We start from the raw sequence: 24,496 nt of genomic DNA, 5'->3' as shown, positions 1-24,496 counted from the left end.
ATTTACTTGTTTTATAGTATTATGTAAGCCATTTTTGTTAAATTATAGTGTAAATTGTGGACACCATAATGATCTATTGTATAAAATGACTAGGGGCACCATGGTAATTTGCTGTTTAAATTGGGACCATTATTTGTCATTTGTTTGTTTTACTACAATATCAAATACACAGATAGATTATTGTGCATTTTGAATAATTATTGTGCATTTTGATTAGCATTACAATTTGTAAACTGATTTATATTATGCATTAATTATATGTTTTTAACAATTTATAGGTCAAAGATGTTAAAGCCAAGTTAGAACAAGAAACAGAGGCTCGACAAAACATGGAAAACCGTTTGGCAGAAATGGCAAGAGAAGCGGAAATAGAACGGGCTGAACGTGAGAGGCTACAAAGAGCGGGCTGAAAGCATGAAATTGCAAAAACAGATTGAAGAAATTATGAAAAAAATTGCCGATAAGTAGTTTGTTTACTGTTTGGTATTTTGACATGTTAAACTTATGTTATTTTGTTTGGTATTTTGACCCGTTAAAACAAATGGTATTGTATTTTGTTTGGTTATTGTAAAAGATTTACTTAATCTAAATTATGTTTTTATTTATCTGGAAATTTAGCCTTTTCTTTCAGCTATTTTAAAGAAATAATTTAGTTTTTTTTTCAGAAAAAGAATATAATAATTAAAAAATAAATTTTGTCGGAATTTCATCTGTATAAATAAAACAAAAAAAAATAACAAAATAATTTTTTTGTCGGAAGTTGGTCAATACATTTAAAATTGCCTTATATTTAATTAATGTGATTTGTCGAAAGATCATCGAAAATAAAATCAAATTAATTGTTATTATGACTTAATTTTTATGATTAATAAAATTATGTTTTGTGACCAGTTTCTCGCTAAATGATTGGAATAATCTAAAAATATTGTCCTCGGTAATTTGTCGCAAAGGTAGCGACAAACCATAGTTGTCGGTACTTTGTGAGAAGATTTGTGGGAAATTACTCGGAAAAGTTTTTCCTAGGAGGTTTTTTCCAACAAACGCTTTTCATCGGTATTTTCTCGCTAATCAACGTTTCCGACAATTTACCTATGAATTTTTTTGTCGGAAAAGGTTAAGTTTTTTAGTAGTGTTGATATATATTGTATCCCTTTAAATATGTTTTCTTGCAGTGTAAAATCGATCATGTTTCATAACCTTTTAGTTATAACGTATATATAACTAGCTAGTTAAAAGTTAAATTTCCTAAAAAAAGTCTTACTAAATTTAGTAAAATATTATCCTACTCTACCCATGAAATTTCTTAAAACTAATCACCTATCTTCTCACATACTCAAATATTATTTTTTTCCCACAATTTAATGAGGCTAATGGCTACATTAAACACATATGAACACAAACTTAGACCGGAGATAAAAGAGTCAAAATGTATTAAGAAACTACAAAGATATAAAAACAAGTAAAAACTTAAATTTAAAATGCATCATGTGGATGGTCATTGCTTGAAAACCATGGTATAATATACATATATGTTATGTTGCAGAAAGAGAACTATATTGATTTCTCATATTTGATTTGATTGTAAAATCATGTTCCATAACCTTTTAGTTATAAGGTATATAACTAGCTAGTTAAAAGTTAAATTTCCAAAAAAAATCTTACTAAATTTAGTAAAATATTATCCTACTCTACCCATGAAATTTCTTAAAACAAATCACCTATCTTCTCACATACTCAAATATTATTTTTTTCCCACTATTTAATGAGGCTAATGGCCACATTCAACACATATGAACACAAACTTAGACCGGAGATAAAAGAGCCAAAATGTATTTAAAAACTACAAAGATATAAAAACAAGTAAAAAATTTAAAATGCATCATGTGGATGGTCATTGCTTGAAAACCATGGTACAATATACATATATGTTATGTTGCAGAAAGAGAACTATATTGTTTTCTCATATTTGATTTGATTGTAAAATCATGTTCCATAACCTTTTAGTCGTAAGGTATATAACTAGCTAGTTAAAAACTAAAAAGGTTACATTTCAAAAAAAAAACTTACTAGATTTAGTAAAATATTATCCTACTCTACCCATGAAATTTCTTAAAACTAATCACCTATCTTCTCACATACTCAAATATTAGTTTCTCATCCTTAAAATCCATTTTCCCACTATTTAATGAGGCTAATAACAACACTAAACACATATGAACACAAGCTAGACATGAGATAATACAAAGAAAAAAAAACTAAGTAAACATAAAATTTAAAATGCATCATGTGGGATGGTCATTGCTTGAAAACAATGGTAGTATTATATATATGTTATATATGTTATATGTTGCAGAAAGAGAATTGAGGTGCTTACCGTCAACAATTGAAAAAAGACTGATCCACCGCTTCCCAACCACCATTCATGACCTGCCGCATGTCTTCTGTCCTATAATCCGGAGTGCACATATACTGGATCACAATACCATAACCTACAACCAGCCCATGGTTTTGGTTTTCATCTTTCTTTTCTCTCTCTTTCTCTCTTAGAATAACCAAACAAAGATGCAAAGTATTCAGAAACTTCAACTTATCTTCAACAACAACTTGTTTTGTTAATATTGCATATTGAATAATATCAAGTTAGTTGATTCTTGATCTTCTTCTTCTTCTAATCATCAATCTTTTCAGGTGTGTTTTGATTTAATTTATATATATATATATATATAGAAGGTGGTATTTAAATCCACCCCATCTGATTCCACACCATCAAACGGCCATCCACAAAACATTTAGACAGTCGTTTTAACCAAAAAAACTTTGAAAACTGTTGGTTAAAACGGCTGTCTGGCCAGCATATGGATGGCCGTCATGAGTCATGACCATAAATGACGGCCATAAACAACGTGAAATTTTTGGTTAACAACGTCCACAAAACATACAGACAGCTGTTTTAAACAAAAAGAAGTTAAACTTTGAAAACTATTGGTCAAAACGGTTGTCCGGCCAGTACGGTTGTCCGGCCAGTATCTGGATGGCCGTCATGACCATAAATGACGACCATAAACAACTTTTTGTTTAAACAGCCGTCTTACTTTACTTTTATCCAGAACGCTGTTTAAACCGTGTGAGATTAGATGTAAAACAGAAAAAATTTGGTTGTGTAAATTATATAATAAATATAATAGATAATAATATTATTATTATTATTTTATCTCTCATGGAAGCAAGTTGGAACTGATGGTACTTTAGGTTAAGGTTAATAATAATCTTAAAACCCCAGATGTTTTATGTTGTTATCCGTATGATGATCAAGTACAAGTTGATGTTAACATCTTTGGGTACTTGTTTTGATGCATTAGGTACTACAACTATGATGACCACCGCCAGTGACCAGAATCTGCTTCAACAAATGAATGATCCTTCCATGTTTTACAACGACCAGTTTCACCAAATCCCTGATTTTCCATGCATGTCGTCTTCGTCCTCTTCCTCGTCGAATCCGGCTCCCGCGAAGCCGATTTCGTCCGCGACAACGATATCGACCGCGACAACGATATCGATGTCGTCGTCCGCGGCGTCTTGGGCCGAGTTGCACTCGGAGTATGGTGATGGTGGTCAAAGAGATGTTAAACCTTTTGAGGGTATTGGAGTTAGTAGGAATAATAATATTAATATTAATAATAATAGTAATAATAATAATATTAATGTTAATGTTAATAATGATAATAGAAGTGAAAGGGTTGATTCCATGGATGTTATGGAGAATTATGGATATATGGATCTGATTGATAGTAATGAGATGTGGGATCCATCTTCAATTTTCGAGCAAAATCCGCCCGATATGCAACCGGAAAGCGAGGTGGTGCAAGATGGTGAGATGAAAGACGGTGGTGGTGGCGCTGGCGAAGGACGGTTGGATGAACTCGGTACGATGTTCTTCGAGTGGTTGAAATCGAACAAAGAGTTCATATCGGCGGAAGATATGAGGAACATTAAGATCAAGAAATCGACGGTCGAATGTGCTTCGAAAAGATTAGGGTCTTCAACTGAAGGCAAAAAACAACTCCTTAAGTTGATACTCGAGTGGGTGCAACACCACCAACTCCAACGAAAGAATACTGGCCGCGGGGAAGCGGCTGCGAATGCAGCCGCTACCCCATACCCTTTCCAGCCACCACCACCTCCACCACCACCTTTTAATTGCAATACTTGGACCCCATCGCAGTGGATCTCGCCTTATCCGCCTTACATGGCGGATCAGGCAGGTAATGCGGTGGGGATGGTGGCTCCACAGGTGCAGCCACCACCTACGTTTTCTTACATGGGTGGTGGTTATGATTTTGGACTAAATTGTCACTCGAACCCGTTTAATAATACGGGTTCGGGTGACTATGGAGGTCTGGAATCTGCACAGTCTTGGAATCCGTCACAGATTACCATGGCGGTGCCTCAGTCTCCATACACCAATCAATTTCCGGACGTGGGTAATAGTTATGCTCCACAAATTATGCCTCTAGCTCCTGGTTACTCCGAGCAGTTTTCGTATAATTTGGCGGCTAATTATGGTGGCGGTGATGATCAGCGGTTGACGGTGGCTTCTTCAGCGACTAAAGAAGCTCGGAAGAAAAGAATGGCGAGACAGCGCCGTACATACTTCCATCACCACCACCACTCCAGAAACAATAAAAATAATCAACCGAATCATGTGGCGAGCTCGGATCACCAGCCACAAGCACTGGTCGTTGCGGATAACTGCTCCGGACAATCTCAATTAGGAAACTGGATGTATTGGCCACAACTGCCGTCCACAGCCACCTTTCAGCCACCACCGCCTATGGAAGTTCCTCCCCAATCATCCTCCGTACCTCAACAGTCCGGAGACCGCCAGTCGAAACAAACTTCCTCGGACAAACTTCAGGTTGGCAAAATTTGATTACATTTTTTATTTTTAATATGTAGTTAAATCAAGTAATTGATTCTTAATTTGTTTTATTTCGTTTTATTTCGACAATTAGGGATTAAAGACCGAAAAGAACTTGAAGTTTCTACTCCAAAAAGTATTGAAGCAAAGTGATGTTGGAAGTCTTGGGAGGATTGTGATGCCTAAGGTATAAATTTTTATATATGTTTATTTAATTTTATTTGATGAATTTTATTAAAATTAGCCTAATTATATGGAAATCGTATTCGATTTATCAGAAAGAAGCCGAGACTCACCTCCCCGACCTCGACTCGAGGGATGGAATCACTCTTCCTATGGAGGACATCGGAACTTCGCAAGTGTGGAACATGCGATATAGGTATATACCGTTGTTACATAAAACGTCTATTCACTTTTATTTAATTGGTACAATCAGTAATAACATAAATTATATATGATCAACACATTAAATTTATTGTCATCATACTAATTAATTTTTATTGTTGGGCAGTAAACTAATTAAATTTTATTGTTATTCTGTGTTTCTTTTTCAATTGTGGAGTCGCAGGTTTTGGCCTAACAACAAAAGCAGGATGTACCTCCTCGAGAACACCGGTTAGTGACTTTTCTTTCCGTTAATATCGGAATATATTGCTATTTTATGTATCTATTTCCGTGACACCAAAAATAGTGTGCGGTTGAAACAAACCTTAGGTTCCAATGTGTCATCTTTTATTAATAGATTGGCATGAAACTATGAAGGGCGTGACATATCTAACAATTATCATAATAATATGAAGAAAAAGAATTAACGTTTACTTAAGTGAATATAACTAGGGTGTGACATATTTAACGATGATCATAATATTATAAAGAAAACGAATTTTGTGAAAAGTCAGAAACTCACCGTTTTTTCATATTATAAACAAAATGACATGGAAGTTTTCAGTCAGTTATAAGCGTAACATTTAAAAAAAATATGAAATACGGTTTAGTAAATTTATTGACACTTAAAAAGTGAAAAAATATTATAAGCAGTTCGTTTCTGACACTTGTTTGAAAAATGAGAAGTAGTTGTACTTCATAATGCGTAAAAGCTAATTTATTGAAACATTTAAAATTGTATTGTTGGGAAGAAAACCAGTTGAAGATTTTTTTTTATATCTTGGTTTAATCTTTCTTGTGAAACGTGTTCGTGTTTCAGGAGATTTTGTTAAAGCTAATGGGCTCCAAGAGGGGGATTTCATCGTTCTATACTCCAACGTCAAGTGTGGCAAATACGTGAGTACCTCATTGCACACTACATAGCTAATAGACATGCATATGTAAATGTATATATGTGTGTGATCCTTATGTTTAGTGCATATGATTTTTTGGGCAGTTAATTAGGGGAGTGAAGGTACGACAACCAGCGAGTGGGAAATCCGAGGGCAAAAAACCCATTAAGAGAAGCTATCAAAGCACCTCTTAGTCTGCTAAAAGCTCCCCTACATCTCGTGCTATAAGTACCATCAACAACATTGTTATCATGAGAAATGGACCGTAAAGCTTTTTCCATTTTCCGTTGAATATGACTTTGCTAATTCAAGAGATCGAGCGACTCCTGTATTAAGCTGATGATTGATGTTGTTTCAGGGTAATAGATTGTAGGTTTTCAACCTTAATGTGATGATTTAGGTTGTGTTGTTTTGCTGGAGATCGCATTCGCGGTCTCTAGTTAATGACTTAATTATGTGTAATTTCACAATATAATGACTTCATCTAGATGTATGTGGATGATCAGTTTGTATAGTTTTATCACATTGGATGTGATATGTGGTGTCAAAAGTTAACCATGTTCCCCTAGAGCATGGGTGGAACAACTAGGTTCATTTGCACCTTATGTAAGTTTGTACTTTGGTTAATGTCTTTGGCTTGCATAATTTTTTAGAAATAGAACTTTGATTCCATCCGCAATGTCTATAATGTGTTTGGTTGGTAAACAAATTGAAATTATAATTGGAACGCATTTCACTAAATTCATTCACTTAAAACATTTTACTACAGACACGGTTCTTACATGGACTTTTCAACTATAAAACCTTGATAGTTTGTCACTAACCTCATTTTCTTTCCTAGAAGAATACTGAAGAAACTTAAAACCCCAATGGTTCGACCTACCTCTCTCTCCTCTTCTCTTACGGAGGCAGTACTCCTAAATGACTTCTATCTTAGAAACCTTTGAATTTGTAGCCTTTGAAATCGGTCACTCCTTATCGTGAAGGATTTGACACTCGTATTAGTCTTGTAAAAGGATTTTCAATATTGTAACTTACTACGATAATAACTATATTATAGGCCCTTGACACTAATCACAGTCGTTTGTTTTAGCCTTAAAGAGCTCACGGATTTGTTTTGGTGGAAACTTTTAAAGATGTCACAAATTTTGTAATTACTCTTATCCATTATCCACAAACACTTTATTGGCTGATTCATCCTTTTTATGCACATTAAGGTTAACTAAAACACATTGGTGTTATCATAGACTCGGCATTTCTTATGAATTGAGCATAGTAGTGTTACGACTCAAAGACCAGACAATATAATTTTTAAAATAACGGGTTTTGCAATTGAAAAAGGGGTAGCGGCGTAGCCTACGACTCGTTTGTCTTCTGTTTCGATGTAATCAGTACTTTTCAGCTTTATATTTCAATAATTTATATTCAAAAATAAGAAAGTACTAATATAAACATAAGCCGTTCACAAAGTCTTGTTCACATTGGAAAAGCCAAATATAGCAAATTGGTGTGATGTTTTCTAAATATAGAAAGGAAATGGTGGACACAAAACGTCACTCAATCCCTTATCAAGGGGAAAACGATTTCCATGAATAACAAGTAAGGAATGACAATTAAACACGGACCGATGCGTTAACCCGAAACATTTGGGACAACTTTTGGTTCTAAGTATGATTATAACTAAAATTTTCAAAACTATAGGACGGGTTTGGAATTAAGTGATACTCATAGATTCATATGTCTGTAAACTAATTGAACGTTCAGTGAACTATTAATTAACTATTCAGCAGGAAGTTCGTTTATATTCGTTTCTTTAATTGACGAACGTAAATGAAGAAAATATTATATTCATTTAGTTAAATGAACGACCATGAAAACATGTCTCGTTCATTCACTTACGTTCGTTTGATTACGTTCATTTACTTGTCAGTTTATGTCTTTTTAAGTTAAAATTTTAGGTCGAACAAACTTTAGTCTAGTTTTATAATCGTCTATTACAACTTTGTCTAGTTTAACATTTTTAGGCCCAACTTATTTATGTACATGTGATACTTTTAATTGTTCACACAATTAGTTTTTTCATCTATAATCAGCTACATTCATTTGTTTACATTAGTTAACCGTTTATGTATACCATTAACAAACGAATATAAACGAAACATCAACACACTTATTTTCTTAGCGAATGGACATGGACAAGAAAACCTTGTTCGTGTTTAATATTTTCTTTAGTTAAAGTCATATGAACATACACAAACATGCTCTGAACAAATACTCTGTCCGTATTCGTTCAGTTTGTTAACTTTATATTAAACTATTGTCTACATTTGGTGATGTGTTTTTTCCTGTTTTTAAAGTTTCTTAGCTGTGATTTTATTTTTATTATTTTATGATTCAATCATTCAAAATGAATTTCAATAAAACAATAAATTTGGTTTAAAATATACACCAAAATTTGTCACAGCTTTATAATAAATAATTAATACAAATATAATTGCCAAAATATACTATTAAATAAATTATATAAACCAATCTGAAAAATTGTTCATGATTAATCCATTTATTTCTTGCTTTGTCTCTACAAAAACATGAAAATTAAAACATCTAAAATTCAAAAACTCTACATTTAAATACCTAAATTAAACATCTCACACTATCTACCAAACTCCATCTATACCAACATTCGACGACGACGAGTACAACATCGACGAAGCAACAAAACTCGAGCTATTACTTTCAATGTACAAGCACTTCATTGCATCAGTTGACGGGCCTACACTCTCTGTTCGGGTCATTTTGGGCTCGGGTTTTGAACCCTCTTCTCTATCGAGCCGTATTTCCTTCAACATTGCTTCAACGTCTTTCATGGAGGGCCGATCATCTGGGCCTGCTGCCACACAAAGTAAAGCCACGCCTAATGTTTGCATCATCTCCTCAAGCTCAGGTTCGGGCCGGGCCCGTAAGCTAGTGTCCAGCACCTCAACTGCGCCTCGTTTCTGTCTGACCCAGTCCACGATGTGCAGCCCGTTTTGTATGGTGGGGTCGATTGGCTGCTTACCGGTTAATATTTCTAGCATAACCACACCGAAGCTGTATACGTCACTCTTCTCTGTTACTTTCATCATGTACCCGATTTCTGCATGAAATATATATTTATATTTGTTACATTTGACCCGTTAAAGATGAAAACACCACCAAAAGTGACTAGTGGTGTCGATTTTGGCCCATTAATTTATGAATGGCTGGATTTTATTATGTTTTAAGATTTAACCTTAGAAGGGTTAAATGGGCAAAATCAAATTGAATAGCTTAACATGGCCCTGGCCCAACGGGTCGAGCGTAGCCCAATTTTAAGGGTGTAAGCGAGCTGAGTCGAGCCCAAGCTCGAGCTCGGTTCATTTCGAGCTCTATTTCTAAAGCTCCAGCTCGACTTGCGAGCCAGCTCAAGCTCGGTAAGTGAAGCTCAGGCCCGGGCTCCTTTATTAAACAATCTTAAATTTAGGCTCAAGCTCGAACTCATTTAAGCTCGGCTCGCTTCGAGCTTTTTGTGAGCCGATCTCGAGTAGCTAATAACCAGCTTGGCACGTTTACGCCCCTAGCCCGAAAGCGTATTGTTAATGCATAGAGCCTCCTAACATTTTTACTTCAGAAATCATATTACAACTGTTAACAATCCAACCCAACCCGTACAAAAATAATATTATTTTGACCCGTTCGGCCTGCAAAGACAAGCATAAATACAAATTAACTAACCCGGTGCGATGTAACCAAACGAGCCTGCAACAGTGCTTGAAGACCGAGCAAAATCTCTATCATCAACAAGCTTTGCAAGCCCAAAATCCGCAATATACGGTTCAAAATCGAGCCCAATAAGAATATTATTAGCCTTGATATCCCTATGAACAATCGGCGGTACACAATCATGATGCAAATACGCCAACCCTTGGGCCGAGCCCAATAATATCCGGTACCTTAAATCCCATTCCAAACAACACCCATTGTTTTCATGAAGCACGCTGCCTAAACTTCCATTAGCCATGTAATCATACATTAACAGCCTCGTGTGTCTGTTCCAACAACAACCCAGAAACCGAACTATGTTTTTGTGTCGAATTAAACCCAACGTTTTAACCTCGGCTGAAAAAGAATCACGAGCGGTACTCGAGGGTCCATGGTCTTTTTCATGGTATGCTGATGTCATTGTTGCGGGCCATAGTTTCTTGACCGCGATTACTTCACCGTGATCGAGAGTTGCTCGGTAAACGACACCCGAACACCCTTTCCCGATCACATTGGGTTCGGTTAGACTTCTTAATATTTGATCGACCGTGAAGTTAACCTTTTGAAACGGTGTGAATTCCCAGTTTGACGAGTAGCTCCAATTACCCGTTTCAGAATCGCTATCTTGCGTTTTAGCTTTCAGGACACGGTAAACAGCTATTAAACCAAGAATCACCAACACCACGGTTGTTACAGATAATAACCCGATAACTACTTCGAGTTTCTTTGACTGTTTTTTACCCGTTACGTCTGACTTTCCCATTTGACCGAGGAAACACGACTTATGACCCAACGGGCATAACCCGTCGTTTCCCGCAAATTCTTGAACAGATAACTGTCGGAAAAGCTTGTTGTCAGGAAGAAACCCGGTGAAATTATTATACGACACGTTTAAAGAAACGAGATTCACGAGGCTCGAAAGCACGATTAGCTCACCCGTGAGCATGTTATGCGAAAGATCGAGAGATGAAAGCTTGTTTAATGAAGAAATCTCGGGCGGGATTGTACCGTTTAACGAGTTCCAACTCAAATTCAAAGCGATATCTAATGAAACTAAATTGAAAAGCTCAACCGGGATGTTACCCGAAAGGTTGTTGCTACTAATATCAAGAAACTGTAGATTTGAACAACGGCCAATGGATGATGGAATAGATCCAGAAAACGAGTTGCCACTGATCGAAAGCCAGTTAATGAAAGAAAGTCGACCAAAAGTGTCGGGAATTTGACCCGAAAACCGATTGTTTGACACATCTAAAGCTTGAAGGTTGGTTAAAGAAGCTAACGAATTCGGTAATGTACCAGAAAGACTGTTATTGCTAAGATTCAGCGTTTGAAGATATGTGCAATTCCCGATTTCATCCGGGATTACACCGGTAAGATTGTTTTCCGAAATATCAAGAAAATCGAGATTTTCAAGAAAACCGATTTCTTTAGGGATTTGCCCACTAATATTATTATCTACTAACCTTAATCTAATGAGTGAACTACAATTTCCGATAGAAGACGGGATTGAACCCGATATGGAATTTGAAATCAATAAAATCTTTGTTATATTCTTTAACTCAAACAAGCCCGAAGGTAAGCTACCGGTGAGATAATTATGAGACAAATCAATAGACTGTAAACTCTTCAACCCCGCTATAGTTGAAGGTATGTTTCCTACAAGTCGGTTCTGCCACGCGAAGAACACAGATAACTCCTGTAACATCCCGAGCTCACTCGGGATTGAACCCGTTAACCCGTTTTGATCGAGCTGCAGCTGGTTTAAACGAGTACAGTTCGAAAGAGTTAACGGGATTGAGCCCGAGAGATTATTGTTACTTAACATTAACTCTTCGAGATTAATCAAGTTTCTGAACGAGCTAGGGATTTCACCCGAGATCAAATTTAAAGAAAGATCAATAACTTTCAAACTTTTAGAGCTACCGAGCTCTTTCGGGATTGAACCGACGAGATTGTTTTGCCATAATAACATCTTTTCTAACTTTTCAAGATTTCCCAACTCAGCCGGGATCGAACCAGAAAGATCATTATCGTATAAATACAACTCGATAAGCTCAGAACAGTTACCAAGTTCTTTCGGGATTTCTCCAGTAACCCGAGTCGAATAAACCGATAAAGTTTGAAGCTTTGTTAATCTACCTAAAGACGCAGGTATTGATCCAGATATTTTAGTAACAGCAAGACCCAAAACTAGTAAATTTTTACACTCACCCAACTCATAAGGTATCACACCAGACAAATCTTTATTCCCACCCACCCGAATCACCTCCAACATTCGCAGATTCGCAAGCTCAACCGGTAACTTCCCGGTTAAATAATTATCAAACAAAACAAGATTTTTCAAACTCCAACAATTACCAATTTCTGGCGGGATAACTCCAGTTAACTGATTTGAACTCAACACCAACTCTTCCAGCTTCGAAAGCCGACCGATAGACCCCGGAATACCCCCAACAAGACTGTTGGAACTTACGTCGAACACCTGGAGTGCACCACAGTTTCCAATCTCATCCGGTATCGTTCCGGTCAAATTCGCACCCGAAATGATGACAGTATCAAGGAACCTCAACTCCGAAAGATTCGACGGAAAGGGTAACGCCAATTCCACCGATTGAATGTCAATTTTGGTGACAAAGTTGTTTAAAGAGCAAGTAATGTATGACCAATTACAGGGGTTTTGATCGGACAAATTCCAATTTGAGAAAGATGGGTGTGGTTGATTTGGGGTATTTGAGTAAACCCATGAATACAAGACACGGGTTTCATCGTTTGAACCATTAACGATGGAAATAATAATCGAAAACAGCAAGAACAAGAAAGTGTGCGTTAACATCGGCATCTGGAAATTAAAGCTCGAATTGCGGATTAATGTGGAGATTGGTTTCAAGGGTATGAAGAGATAGGAACTGGGAACAGTAATTGTTATTAATAATATTATTATTATGAAGGTCCATTGCCTCGGGGTTCTGCAGTTTTCTTGTAATTGTGAAACTGTGTGTGCTTCTTTTTGGTATGGGTGTGAAGAGAGTACAAGTGATTAAAGCGTGATGTACAAGAGATTGACTATGAGGAAGATGAGAGCATGTGGGTGTTTGCTTGGTTTTCTTCAATGGTGTAATTTGGCTTCAAAAGTTTTATGTTTTAGTATATGTTGATAGTCGCGCCAAATTTGAATTCTAGGGCTATTATTAATCTTTTTTTATTTTGTATTTTGTGTCATTAAATGTAACTTTTATATTTTAACAACCATCAAATAAATTCCAGCTATTCATTGCATTGCATTGCATTGCATTGCATTGATGAGATTTTTTTTTCTGAATACTTGGACTTATACCAGTTTATTCGATATGTGTACGAGTACTATGATTTACTGATTTTATGTATGATTGGTTTCGAGTATATCTACGGGTATTATGGGTACTCAGTTATTGTTTGGAATATTTTGAGGTTTTTATTGGAATTTTTAAAACTCATAACTCTAACCTTGTTTTTATTTAGGATATCTTCAAGGCTTTAAACGGACTTTTTAAAACCATTGATAATCAAAATACTATTAATTACTAACAGCTCTAATCAAACCAATCAAACTTTGGTTCTTATTAACTTTATCTTCTTTCATCAATAACTCATAATAGTCACCATTAATAGATTTTATATTATGGTCGACTTGTTTCATTTTTAATTTTGATATTATGTTTTGGTTTTGGTATTACAGATAATTGATTATTGGTACCGTACCAGTATCAATACCAAGTTTAATTGAGATTTAAAAAAAGAACAAAGTGGTACCAAAGCGAGTACTGTACCCATACCATAAAATTCGGTACGAGTATCCAGATTTACAGATTTTCGATACAGATACGGGTACACTACCGATCTCATCTGTAATTCAGAGTAACACAATGACAAAAGGCAAGCCCATAAACCCACAATCACATATAACGTCAGGTAATCGAAACCCATCATCGTCTATTCCATGAAAAATCGATGAACCTGCGTATGACTTATGAAGAACACGTCACTTTTGCATCATCTGACTTCAACACACTAATATAGATCGTATATAAGGTTATAAAAGCCGTATAACTTTCTCATACATTTTAAAATTGTCTATTATAATATGTTCCAGATACAATACTAGCTAATATAATGCCTTATTTTACTTTTAGAGAGGGACGTATTAGCCTTTTTACATATTATATGGGTCATATAAGTTACACGGACCATATAAGGTCATATAAGTTACACGGACCATATAAGGTACAGTTATATCGAACAAGCTATAGTGATACGTGGATACGTATCAGTGGTGTGCATATACCGTGCTCGTGATCTAGTCGTATTTATAACTTTTAAATATTTGAAATGTATATTTTGCTTAAACATCTTATTCTATAAAAGTTTACAGATTTTTGTATTTTCCTAGTCAAAGTATTGTTTTCAGATTGTAAATTAATTTAGAGAGTATAATTTTTACAATAAAAGACAAATGCATAATCAAAATGTCCATATTGACTTATAGCCAATATAAAGTTCTTATTCGTATTTAAAAAAACCCGTAGCGTTAACCTACTCACATTGTAGGGATTGTCTCTTTGCAATAGTGATACTTTTTTCAACTAAAAATATATTTTTATTTATTTAGTGTTACTTTTTACAATAAATATATTTTTGGGGAAATAAAATGGAATGAGATCCAAGTGATTTGTGGATTAAACTATTGTGTATTTGTAATGTAAAACTTGTATTTTAATAATACAAAAAATGTAATAAAAACAATAACACGAAAATTTGTCAAATAATATGGTATTTTCATAAGAGACGACTGAATGAAGATAGGGGGAGCCAGGGAAAAGATGGGAAAAACGGGCCTACCGGGAATATTGTTCCTCCGGTTTGTCTTGGGTTTTTTTCCACTGGATTTAGAGAATTTTCATCGGTTTATCCCGAGTATTTTGTTACTTTTTGTATCATTTTGCTGACAGATTGGGTCGTGGAACCGGGATAAAGTGAGACCCCCCCCCACCCAAGCACACACACAAGTAAACTAACGACATGTTTTAAATAAACTCCTATGTAACAGGAAGCAACTCCATCAAAATTGAAGTTGAACATGTTATGTGTTGGTGTTAAAATAAGATAGATCTATAACATATATCAAGGTTAAAGGAGCATGTGATGTGTTATGGAATCATATCTTGAAAACATGCAAAATGGTACTCATTAAGTGCATGGGTGTTGCCTTGTTCCATCATTCATGTGTATTTGATTCCCTACTATACAATTATTAAATATATATTAAATGGGAACTTAGTTTTAACCAAATGATTAATAGAGTTCGTTTTACTCTTCGTGGTTTGGCCCAAACTAACACTAACACTATAAATATAATAGTTTAGTCCAAATTCTTTTCTCTTGTCCAAGAACCATTGTGTTTGTAATTTTTTGTTCTCTCTAACTTTCAGTACAACTCGTTTACATTGTTAGAAAAATATTATGTAAGGGAAAAAGTAGTACATTTTGATTATAACATCTCTGGTTTATAAAATTTGCATTATGTGCATTTTAAGAAAAAGCTTTTTTTTTTCTTTTATAAATAAATTCATGTAAAAGAAATATAATATTATAAAATTTGAATAAAAAGTTAACGAGCCATCTCAAGCTTAACTTTTCAGCTCGTTAAAGGAAATGGGCCAAAAATTGAGCCCAAAATTCACAAATAAACAAAAAGGCATAAATGTTGCCCAAAATGCACCAAGGAAGCCCAAAAGGCATCAACGCTGCCCAAAAGGCACAAAGGGAGCCCCTTTTGAGCTCGATTTATGCATTTTTGTCCATTTGTGCATTTTTGCCGTCCATTTATGCCTTTTCGTCACCATGTATGGCTTTTAACATTCGTTTATGCCATTTAGACTCGATTTATGCATTCTCGTCCAATAACATACCAACTCAAGCTCAATTTTTCAGCTCGTTAAAGAAAATGGGCCAAAAATTGAGCCCAAATTCACAAATAAACAAAAAGGCATAAATGTTCCCCAAAAGGCACATAGGTAGCTCAAAAGGCACAAATGTTGCCCAAAATGCACCAAGGATGTCCAAAAGGCACCAACGCTAACCAAAAGGCACAAAGGGAGCCCCTTTGAGCTCGATTTATGCCTTTTGCCGTTCGTTTATGTCTTTTCACACTATTTATTTTCGTTTATGCCGTTTGGACTCGATTTATGCATTCTCGTCCATAAACGAGCCAACTCAAGCTCAACTTGTCAGCTCATTAAAGAAAAAGAGCCAGGTCGATTCGGGTTAGTTTGCAAACATGGCACGACTCGGTTTGTAAACGAGCAAAGCATAAGCTAAGGTCAGCTCGCTCGTTAAGGCTATGTGTAGTGGAGGAGCTACAAATTGGGCGAATTGCGACACGTTGGTCCAGTCAGCAAATGATATGAATTTTTTTTGGGGTGTAATGGTGTTGTTGGCCCCGATTCGCCCAATTTCGCCCAAATCCATCACCCACTACGGGTAGTCTAATTGGCTTGTTAGCTCACTCGTTTCAGCCCTTTTGATTAGTAAAACGCCAAACAGTTTGGGCCTAATTCGCCCATTTTATGAAGCCCGAATAAAAGAAGCCCACGCACGCCATCATCTCTCTTCCGAGTATCTTCTTCCCAAACTCACAAACACGAATATAATTATAATAAAAAATCAAAATTAAATAATCACTTCACACTATATCTTATTAATTATTATCCATGGCTTCAATGTTTAATCTTTATAGTTTAAACCCTCCAGTCTGTTACAATTACAAATCTCAAACCCTAGCTTATAAGTCACCATTATCACACGAATCGATTCTGAAATTGAAGAATCGTTCGGTGAATCCAATTGTTCAAACTAGAAACTGCAGGTTTCAAGTCTACGCTGCTCAGTCTAATTTTGTTAGAGATAATTTTGTTAACTTAGTTTTAAATTATGTTAGTTGGAGCTGTACCGGTACCGAAAATACCTATACCGAATTTGAACAAACACTGGGTACGGAATACTGTAGGAAATGTAATGATTATGTGGTACGGATACCGAAATTACTGTATACTGAATTTGAACAAAACTGGGAACCGAATATTGGGTGCGGGTACCAAAAATACCGATACCGAATTTGAACAAACTAAGTTCCGGATTAGACCTTACTTGAACATGATATGTTCTATAGGCTCGTACCCGTGTATTCTTAATTCCTAAGGTATTGTATGTGTGTAATGTTTTGCCAATACCAAAAATACTGATACCGATTTTGAACAAAACTGGTACCAAATATAATGATACGGTACCATAACGAGAATACTGAATACTTAATTTGAGAAAAATGGGTACCGAATACTGTATAGAATGTATCTGTTTGGTACAGGTACAGTATCGGTAGGGATGCAAACGAGCCGAGCTGCTCGCGAGCTACTTGAGATCGGCTTGTGAAAAAGCTCGATCGAGTCAAGTACACCGAATGTTACGATTCGATAGCGGTACAAGAAATACCGATACCGAGTTTGAACAAAACTAGGTACCGAAATGTAATGTTTTGGTATTGGTACCAATACCGAAAATACTGATACCGATCTTGAACAGAACTGGTACTGTATGTAATGATTCGGTAGGGCTGTTCACAAAGTTTGTGGCTCACAGCTCGCTCGAAAAAAGCTTGAATCTAAACGAGCCTGCTCAGAGTGGCTCCATTTTTCAACGAGCTGAGCTTGAGCCACGGTTGGCTCGGCTCGGCTTGGCTCGGTTCATTAACTCGTTTATATTAAACCTTAAATTTTAGTTTATAATAATAATAGCATACCAAAATAAGAAAAAATAAAGATTATACATATATTATGCCAGTCGAGCTTTAAAACATTATAAAAGAACAAAAATAAAACATATAATGTTATAAATTCTCTAGTTTATAAATTTTTATAAACTGATGTCAAAAGTTATATTTTTGTCTTTTATATATCAAGATCTGTAATAAACTATAAAAAATTAACGAGGGAGCCGAGCTCAAGCTTGATTTTTCAGCTCGATAAAGTTAACGGGCCGAGCTCGAGACAGCTCGTTCAAGGTTGAGCTTGAGCCCAAGATCGCCCTGGCTTGGCTCGATTACAGCCCTATGATTCGGTACCATATCGTGAATACTGAATACTAAATTTGAGAACAATGAGTACCGAATACCGTACCGTATGTATCAGTTTGTTACGGGTATGGTATCGGTATGGTATCAGTATTGGGGAAAAAATCTCATCCCTAATCCTGATTGTATACGTCAAATTATGAAATCTTTCAATTGGCGGTATTTCATGGAAAAAATTTCGAACAGAACGAGAGATATGAACAGTTACATCAATCACGTGCCACTAGAGTCTAGAAATTTGAACATTTGAGTGTTGGCCTAACAATTTTCATCAACTATGTGAGTATAAACCGAATGAATTTATGATAGTGAAGATATTTAATGAACTATGTACCTACAAATTCTGGTTATTTTCATAGCACTAGAAAGTTTAATCACACTTAAATTATGCTGTTTTAAATGTTGTATGTGTCATGTAAAATATTATATATATTTTCTTTTCTTATGATCTATTAAATATATGGTAACTTTTATGTGAATGTATTGTGTTGTTAAAGTGCTTCAAACAGCGTATAAGGTTGGGAAGGAAGGAATTGAAGCAGGAACAAGTTTAGTGCCAGTAAGTCATCTTCGTGAATACGTGTTTAATATCTAAATAAACACATTTACTTATTTAATTTCTTTTTCTTTTGACAATTATACCTAATTGTTTTTTTTTGTTGCATGTTATAGGAGTCTGTTCCAAAACCAATTGCTCGGATATCTGTGGCTGTAGTTGGCGGGGCGGTTGCACTCTTTTTCCTTAAGTCGTTCTTATCGACAGCTTTCTTTTTTCTGGTATGTTTTCTCACATAGATTCCATTAGTTTATTTTTCTTAATTATTTGATAGATGTGCAACCACTTATGAATGGGTTGATTGGAGACGAGCAAAAAGAAGTTAGCTCAAAAGAAAATGGGTCGAACGTTGTCCAAAGTGTATTCAAAATGCATAAACTATTTTAATCACAAAATCATAATAACGAAATATTTTTTTTTATTCATACTCGAAAAACTCGTATTAATGAAGAGATTAGTAGTTGTTTTACTTTTTACAAAAATGGTTCCGGTCAACACAACTCGTTACAAAAGTTTCCCGTTTTTGACCAACAACTGTTTTGACTCATTACCCCCGACCAACCTGTTTTACCATCTCTATCGTTGTTCTCCAGGATATAGAATCTTGCAGATTCACTCAGTTTCATCAGTTTGTGATAGGGTTATACATCCTTATGCGCTGTGACTTGTAATTCTACCAGCTTATTTTGTTAGAAAAACATAATCTTTACCGGTTTTGATTAGTTAATTTATAACCAGCCTGTTTTAACACATTAGTTAGATTGACCTGTTTTGACCTTTAACCCAACATCCCGTTTCGACCTGTTACATGGCCCGAACCCATGGTAGTAATTTTAGTACTTTACTAGTTGTTCTCATAATATCGCGCTTCCTGCAAACATGAAAGCGTATTATGCAACCTTCTTTGGCTGCTGGTTTCAAGATTGCAATTAATTTCTTATATTTATGAAACAGGCAACATTGGGATTAATATACTCGGCATTTATCGCATTAAATAAGGATGAAGGCCCTACAAGGGGAGGCGGCAACAGCACCAGCGCTAGCACCACCACCTCATCAGATGAAGAGACCCTTGAAGAAGCTAGAAGAATTATGGAGAAGTACAAATAACTATTATAGACGTTCAGTAGCGTCATACAGTCATGCGTGTTTAATATATCGTTAATTGTATATAACTTTTTAAGCCCATGAACCTATTCATATATCTAAAGCTCGAACCCGCCTAGCGGGTAGTTTTTCAAGTTTGAACTCAACTCGCAGGTAGTTTATTAAGCTTGAACCCGGCTTGATTATTATTTATCGATTATTTTGTTAGTTTGTTTGTATTACTTTATAGAGCCAGGTTAACGCACAATAATTCTTATCGTACCTTAACGTAAGCGAATCACGCTCAAGGCAAAAGCAAAACGCTCAAAGCCAAAACACAAAAACGCTCAAGAAAATCATAATACGCTCAAAACGGGTTCTGTGAAAAAAAAGTAAAAAATTGATAGATTCACGATCAAAATAAGTTTTTTTCGGTGAATTGATGATTAATTGGGTATGTATTATTGTATTAATGATTCCGAGATGTTGGGATATGATTTCATGGATCAATTTCATAACTATATGTATTTTGTACGTTAAAGATTATTGTATTTTATCCTTTATCTACCTTTATACTAACATTTATAAAGGCTTGTTTCGGCCCTCGAACCAAGTCGAGCTAGGTAAGCAAACCTAAAGACTTTTGAATGAACTTATTTTTAACCTTGAATCCGTTTAATCTTAGTTCAATTCAAACTTTTAACAAGCCCATCTTGAAGGCCAATGAGCGCCATGGCTTGTTTACACCTCTAGTAATAATAATTAATAGAGCGTTTAACTGCGTCTTCAAAATAAATATTAATAATCATTTTAATGAAATATCAATTTCTTGTTTTTCTTCAAATCATTTTTTTTGTGTTAGGTTGGTTAGTGTAACCGTCTAATACTTGGTCAAAATAGGATTATCGTAAGATAAAGAAAGATAAAAAAATTATATATTTTACAGATTTGAATTTTATATTATTATTTTAGATGTTTTAAAAACATATGTTTTGGATTGTATTAAATTTATACAGGCAGATCAATAGAATTATTACAAATGTTCTAACTATATATAATTTAACTATTAGAAAAACTTAACATATAACTAACCTTTGGCTTAACTGGGACATGTTTTGATAATGACTACAGCTAAGTGCTAACCAATGTTTTAAAAACCGTTACTTTAACCATCAACCATACCAGACTGGACTTCAAAATGATACAACTAGTTTTACAGGGTTGCAATAGACGTAACATAAATTAATCTGTAATCGAAATATAATCCAAAAGTTGTTTGATCCATCAACCGTACCAGACTGGACTTCAAAATGGTACAAGTGGTTTTACTGGGTTGTAATAGACGTAACATAACTTAATCCGTAATCAAAATATAATCCAAAAGTTGTTTGATGGCAATATTGAGAGCAACATTGATGGCAATACTTAAAATCAGATGTATGGACCGCTAAATGTCTTTTGATCCAAAGTCTAAACGGAAATAAAAAAAGAAAAAAAGTTGTACTAAAGTGAATTGTTAGGGGTAGTGTGAACGCAAACCCCCACTATCACAAATTACGACATAGGATCGGCCATACGGCCGACCTTAGACTAGCACCCTTCCTATAAAGTGCAATGGAAGTCACAAGCCTAGGCCATGGGCCTACCTGATCGCCCATTTGACCACGTCCAGGTATGCAAGTTTAAACACTAGCCCACACCTTATCCCTTATACTCCCACTTTCACACCCTTTATATCTAACACCATCGATGTGGGATTAAAAGCATATATTCCCATTCATGCCCACACTTCTTTTTCATATATGTCTCAATTATTCGTTTAGAAAACGGTTTTCAAAAACTCAAAAACGTTTGATTCTGGATTGTGAACGAATTGATTCAAGATGGTTATTGATTTGATTCCAAAGAGAATAAATGTATGTGTTTTTATCTTTTGACTAAAAATAGCATATTGACATGATACAAAGATGCTTTGGTCCGCTTATGGTTTTGAACATGACTAGACTTAACCGAAAACTGATTTTTGGAAATGGTTCTCGAAGAAAGAATCGAATCAGAAATAGTCGGTACAAGTATTTGGTGTGGATCATGTGGTCCTAGTTCGGTTATTCGTTTTTTTTTTCAATTTGAGTCGAGTTTTGTGGCACCCTAAGGACACGAGATCATGCCCGTTTGGGTAGATGCAAAATTTTGGGTATTCAGTTTCGGATACTACCCGAACCGAAATTACAACATGGAATCTGGCAATGCAATGTAGTTGGACTCTCATGTCGATCCGAACGAATCATCCTTTCCATGGAGGCAAATATTTGCCTGTTAGATAAGAGGATAGCAAGTTACAAATTCCAGAACTGGTTATATGGTTTGGCTTTTTCAGTTTTTCGGTTACGATTTTGTTTGGATTTCGGTTTAATCGGTTTCTAAACTAATAAAAACACCGCCTACATAGAATCATTAGTTGATATTGCGTCAATCAGGTGCACTAAACCAAACTAGATCCTTAACGAAGACCATCTATCTTGGAAAACTGCATTTTATCTGATCACATTAATTAGCAGGGTATTGGTGGGGCCCGTGAGTTTTCAGAAAAAGATTCTCAAGGTTATTAAAACTTAAAAGAACATAGACAAGTACTTTTGTACAATAAAATGATCATCAGTTCTTATAACCACATAATCCACTTGTTACAAAGTTAACAAACATGTTTAGATGGGACACTAGATGTCGTATTAATCGGTTTAACTTGAGCAAGTAGTAATTACATAGCACCTGAAGAACACTCAATTTTCGCAACAATGTGGCCCGAACGAAACAGATTAAAATATACACTTCTCAAGTATTTTGGTACAAAGACAGAATAAAACCAAAGAGAATCATTTCAAAAACTGGATTTCTCAAAATGATGAGAGATAAAATTACTATTCTTATTTGTTTTTTTATTTAACACTGTCTGCCTCTTCGGCACGCAAGTGCACCGGACCCTGAAGTAAGCGTGCCCACAAACGACGACGGTTTAGCACTTAGACTCGAAGCACGTGCGTAACTGGCCCCTGTACCGGTACCGGATGGCGTAAAGAATGCACCGTTTAACATTAAGTCGCCTTCTGATCTCCAGTTCCAGTGTCTCCATCGTCCGGATGTTATTACTCTATGAGTCACCTGTTAAGTGTTACACAAATTTAAACAATAGTTAGTAATATTTAATTATTTATATATTCATAATTAATGTGAAAATATTAACTAGTGTTTAAATGTTACCTCTTTAGCATTGGGGTTAACAGGGGCAAGGTATCTGTTTCCTTGGCTGTTAATGGTGGGGTCCGCACTGCCACCGATAGCGTACATTTCCCAATGTGTGTAGTCATTGTTTACCACGTGGAAATACCCGTGCCTACACCTGAAAGTATAGGGTGAGCAAAAAACTGATTAGTTGAGCCGAACCGCAACAAACTCCAATATATCAGGTCTAGCCTATACGACCCAAGTTCATTATTTTGGGCCAAAAGTTTCGTGGCCGAATTTATTAATAGGTTAACAAAAAGTTTAGCTCATTTTTTTTTAGTTAAATTTCATTACTTTGGGCCCAAATATTTCAAACCCACATGTAAAACCGAAAATCGACCCATGACTATACCTGTTTTGACACATTTTATATCGTGTCATCTAGAGGTGCACAAATTAGGTATTAAAAAAACTCGGGTTCGGGTATGATTGAGTATTAGAAAATCGGGTATTAGCAATACCCGGGTCGGGTCCGGGTATTGCCTCTAAAAACCATACCCTATGTATCGGGTTCGGGTCGGGTATAGAACTGGGTATAAAATCGGGTATTTGAATACCCTATTTCTGGGTGTTGAAAAAACCATATTTTCGGGGTTTTTTCCAGGTATTTTTCGGGTATAGATTGGAATTTTTTAGGGGTTGGCACTTTTTACGGGTATTTTTCGGGTATTTTCTAGTTATTTTTCGGGTAATTTCGGGTATAGATCGAGTATTTGAAAAACCCGGTTCCGGGTATGGAACCGGTTTGGGTTTTTCAGGTATTACCGGGTACAAATCGGGTCCGGTTCGGGTACGGTTTTGGTACTAAAATGCATACCTATCCGTACCCTACGGGTAGGGTCGGGTACGGGTTCGGGTATTAAAAACCCGGGTATAAAAAACCGGTTCCGGGTTTTTTTTTTCAGGTCCAGTTTTAGGTTCGGGTTTTGGTGTACCTCTAGGGTCATCCGTTTACTTCACGAGTCATATAGTGTTAACATGCCATAAATTACTAACTCTGACATTTGCCAAAGTGGTAAAATAGGCGGGTCGGGCAAGTAACGGGCCGAAACACATTTGTGTCAAAATGGGTCATTTTTGCTAAAGTGGTAAAATGGGCCGGCCGGTACCGGGCCTATGTTTCTTAAAAATGATATGCATACTCACCTTGGCATTCTTTGTACTAGACCTTCACCAAAATGGTTATATGCTATGGTCACTTGCATACTCTTGTCTCTATCATAGGTGTCACTATGTCCCAATAACATAACCTGTTAACTCACCATAATAATAATAATAATAATAATAATAATAATAATAATATACAATCAGCATATATTATTTTTAACAAGTTAAAGTTAAGTACTTAGAAGTTTATAACACGTTGGAAGTTATGAAGTACCTCATTGTGGTGGGTAAAATAGTTATTAGAAATAGTAATTGCAGTTGAT

General features: G+C 35.6%; 4 protein-coding genes and 1 non-coding gene across 5 annotated transcripts; 2 read left to right on the top strand and 3 right to left on the bottom strand.

Moving 5' to 3' along the window:
* The first annotated feature begins 2,359 nt into the window (after positions 1-2,359).
* On the top strand, positions 2,360-6,948 carry LOC143601393 (B3 domain-containing transcription factor ABI3-like). Its single transcript, XM_077078817.1, has 7 exons — positions 2,360-2,688; positions 3,360-4,918; positions 5,016-5,108; positions 5,200-5,300; positions 5,484-5,536; positions 6,126-6,202; positions 6,303-6,948. The coding sequence occupies exons 2-7, from the start codon at positions 3,371-3,373 to the stop codon at positions 6,390-6,392; spliced, it is 1,962 nt and encodes a 653-aa protein (XP_076934932.1). The 5' UTR covers positions 2,360-2,688; positions 3,360-3,370; the 3' UTR covers positions 6,393-6,948.
* Positions 6,949-8,763: 1,815 nt separating this feature from the next.
* Positions 8,764-12,872, bottom strand: LOC143601394 (uncharacterized). The gene is made up of 2 exons (XM_077078819.1): positions 9,952-12,872; positions 8,764-9,334 (listed from the first exon to the last, which is right to left on the bottom strand). Exons 1-2 carry the CDS (start codon positions 12,818-12,820, stop codon positions 8,856-8,858), a joined length of 3,348 nt encoding a protein of 1,115 aa, XP_076934934.1. The 5' UTR covers positions 12,821-12,872; the 3' UTR covers positions 8,764-8,855.
* A 5,732-nt stretch (positions 12,873-18,604) lies between these two features.
* On the top strand, positions 18,605-19,939 carry LOC143601392 (uncharacterized). The gene is made up of 3 exons (XM_077078816.1): positions 18,605-18,701; positions 18,815-18,919; positions 19,653-19,939. The coding sequence occupies exons 1-3, from the start codon at positions 18,621-18,623 to the stop codon at positions 19,806-19,808; spliced, it is 342 nt and encodes a 113-aa protein (XP_076934931.1). The 5' UTR covers positions 18,605-18,620; the 3' UTR covers positions 19,809-19,939.
* A 1,362-nt stretch (positions 19,940-21,301) lies between these two features.
* On the bottom strand, positions 21,302-21,464 carry LOC143601395 (U1 spliceosomal RNA). Its single transcript, XR_013147641.1, has one exon. It is a non-coding gene; the product is annotated as a U1 spliceosomal RNA (small nuclear RNA).
* Positions 21,465-22,002: 538 nt separating this feature from the next.
* LOC143601391 (putative pectate lyase 8) lies at positions 22,003-24,490 on the bottom strand. Its single transcript, XM_077078815.1, has 4 exons — positions 24,448-24,490; positions 24,213-24,316; positions 23,043-23,181; positions 22,003-22,943 (listed from the first exon to the last, which is right to left on the bottom strand). The coding sequence occupies exons 2-4, from the start codon at positions 24,311-24,313 to the stop codon at positions 22,725-22,727; spliced, it is 459 nt and encodes a 152-aa protein (XP_076934930.1). The 5' UTR covers positions 24,314-24,316; positions 24,448-24,490; the 3' UTR covers positions 22,003-22,724.
* Between the last annotated feature and the right edge of the window lie 6 nt (positions 24,491-24,496).

The sequence above is a fragment of the Bidens hawaiensis genome, unplaced genomic scaffold, assembly GCF_021521415.1.
Source record: "Bidens hawaiensis isolate Kalapana, Puna unplaced genomic scaffold, B.hawaiensis_p1.1 tig00056187_1, whole genome shotgun sequence".
Classification (NCBI taxonomy): domain Eukaryota; kingdom Viridiplantae; phylum Streptophyta; class Magnoliopsida; order Asterales; family Asteraceae; genus Bidens; species Bidens hawaiensis.
This window is presented reverse-complemented; position numbering and strand designations above follow the sequence as displayed.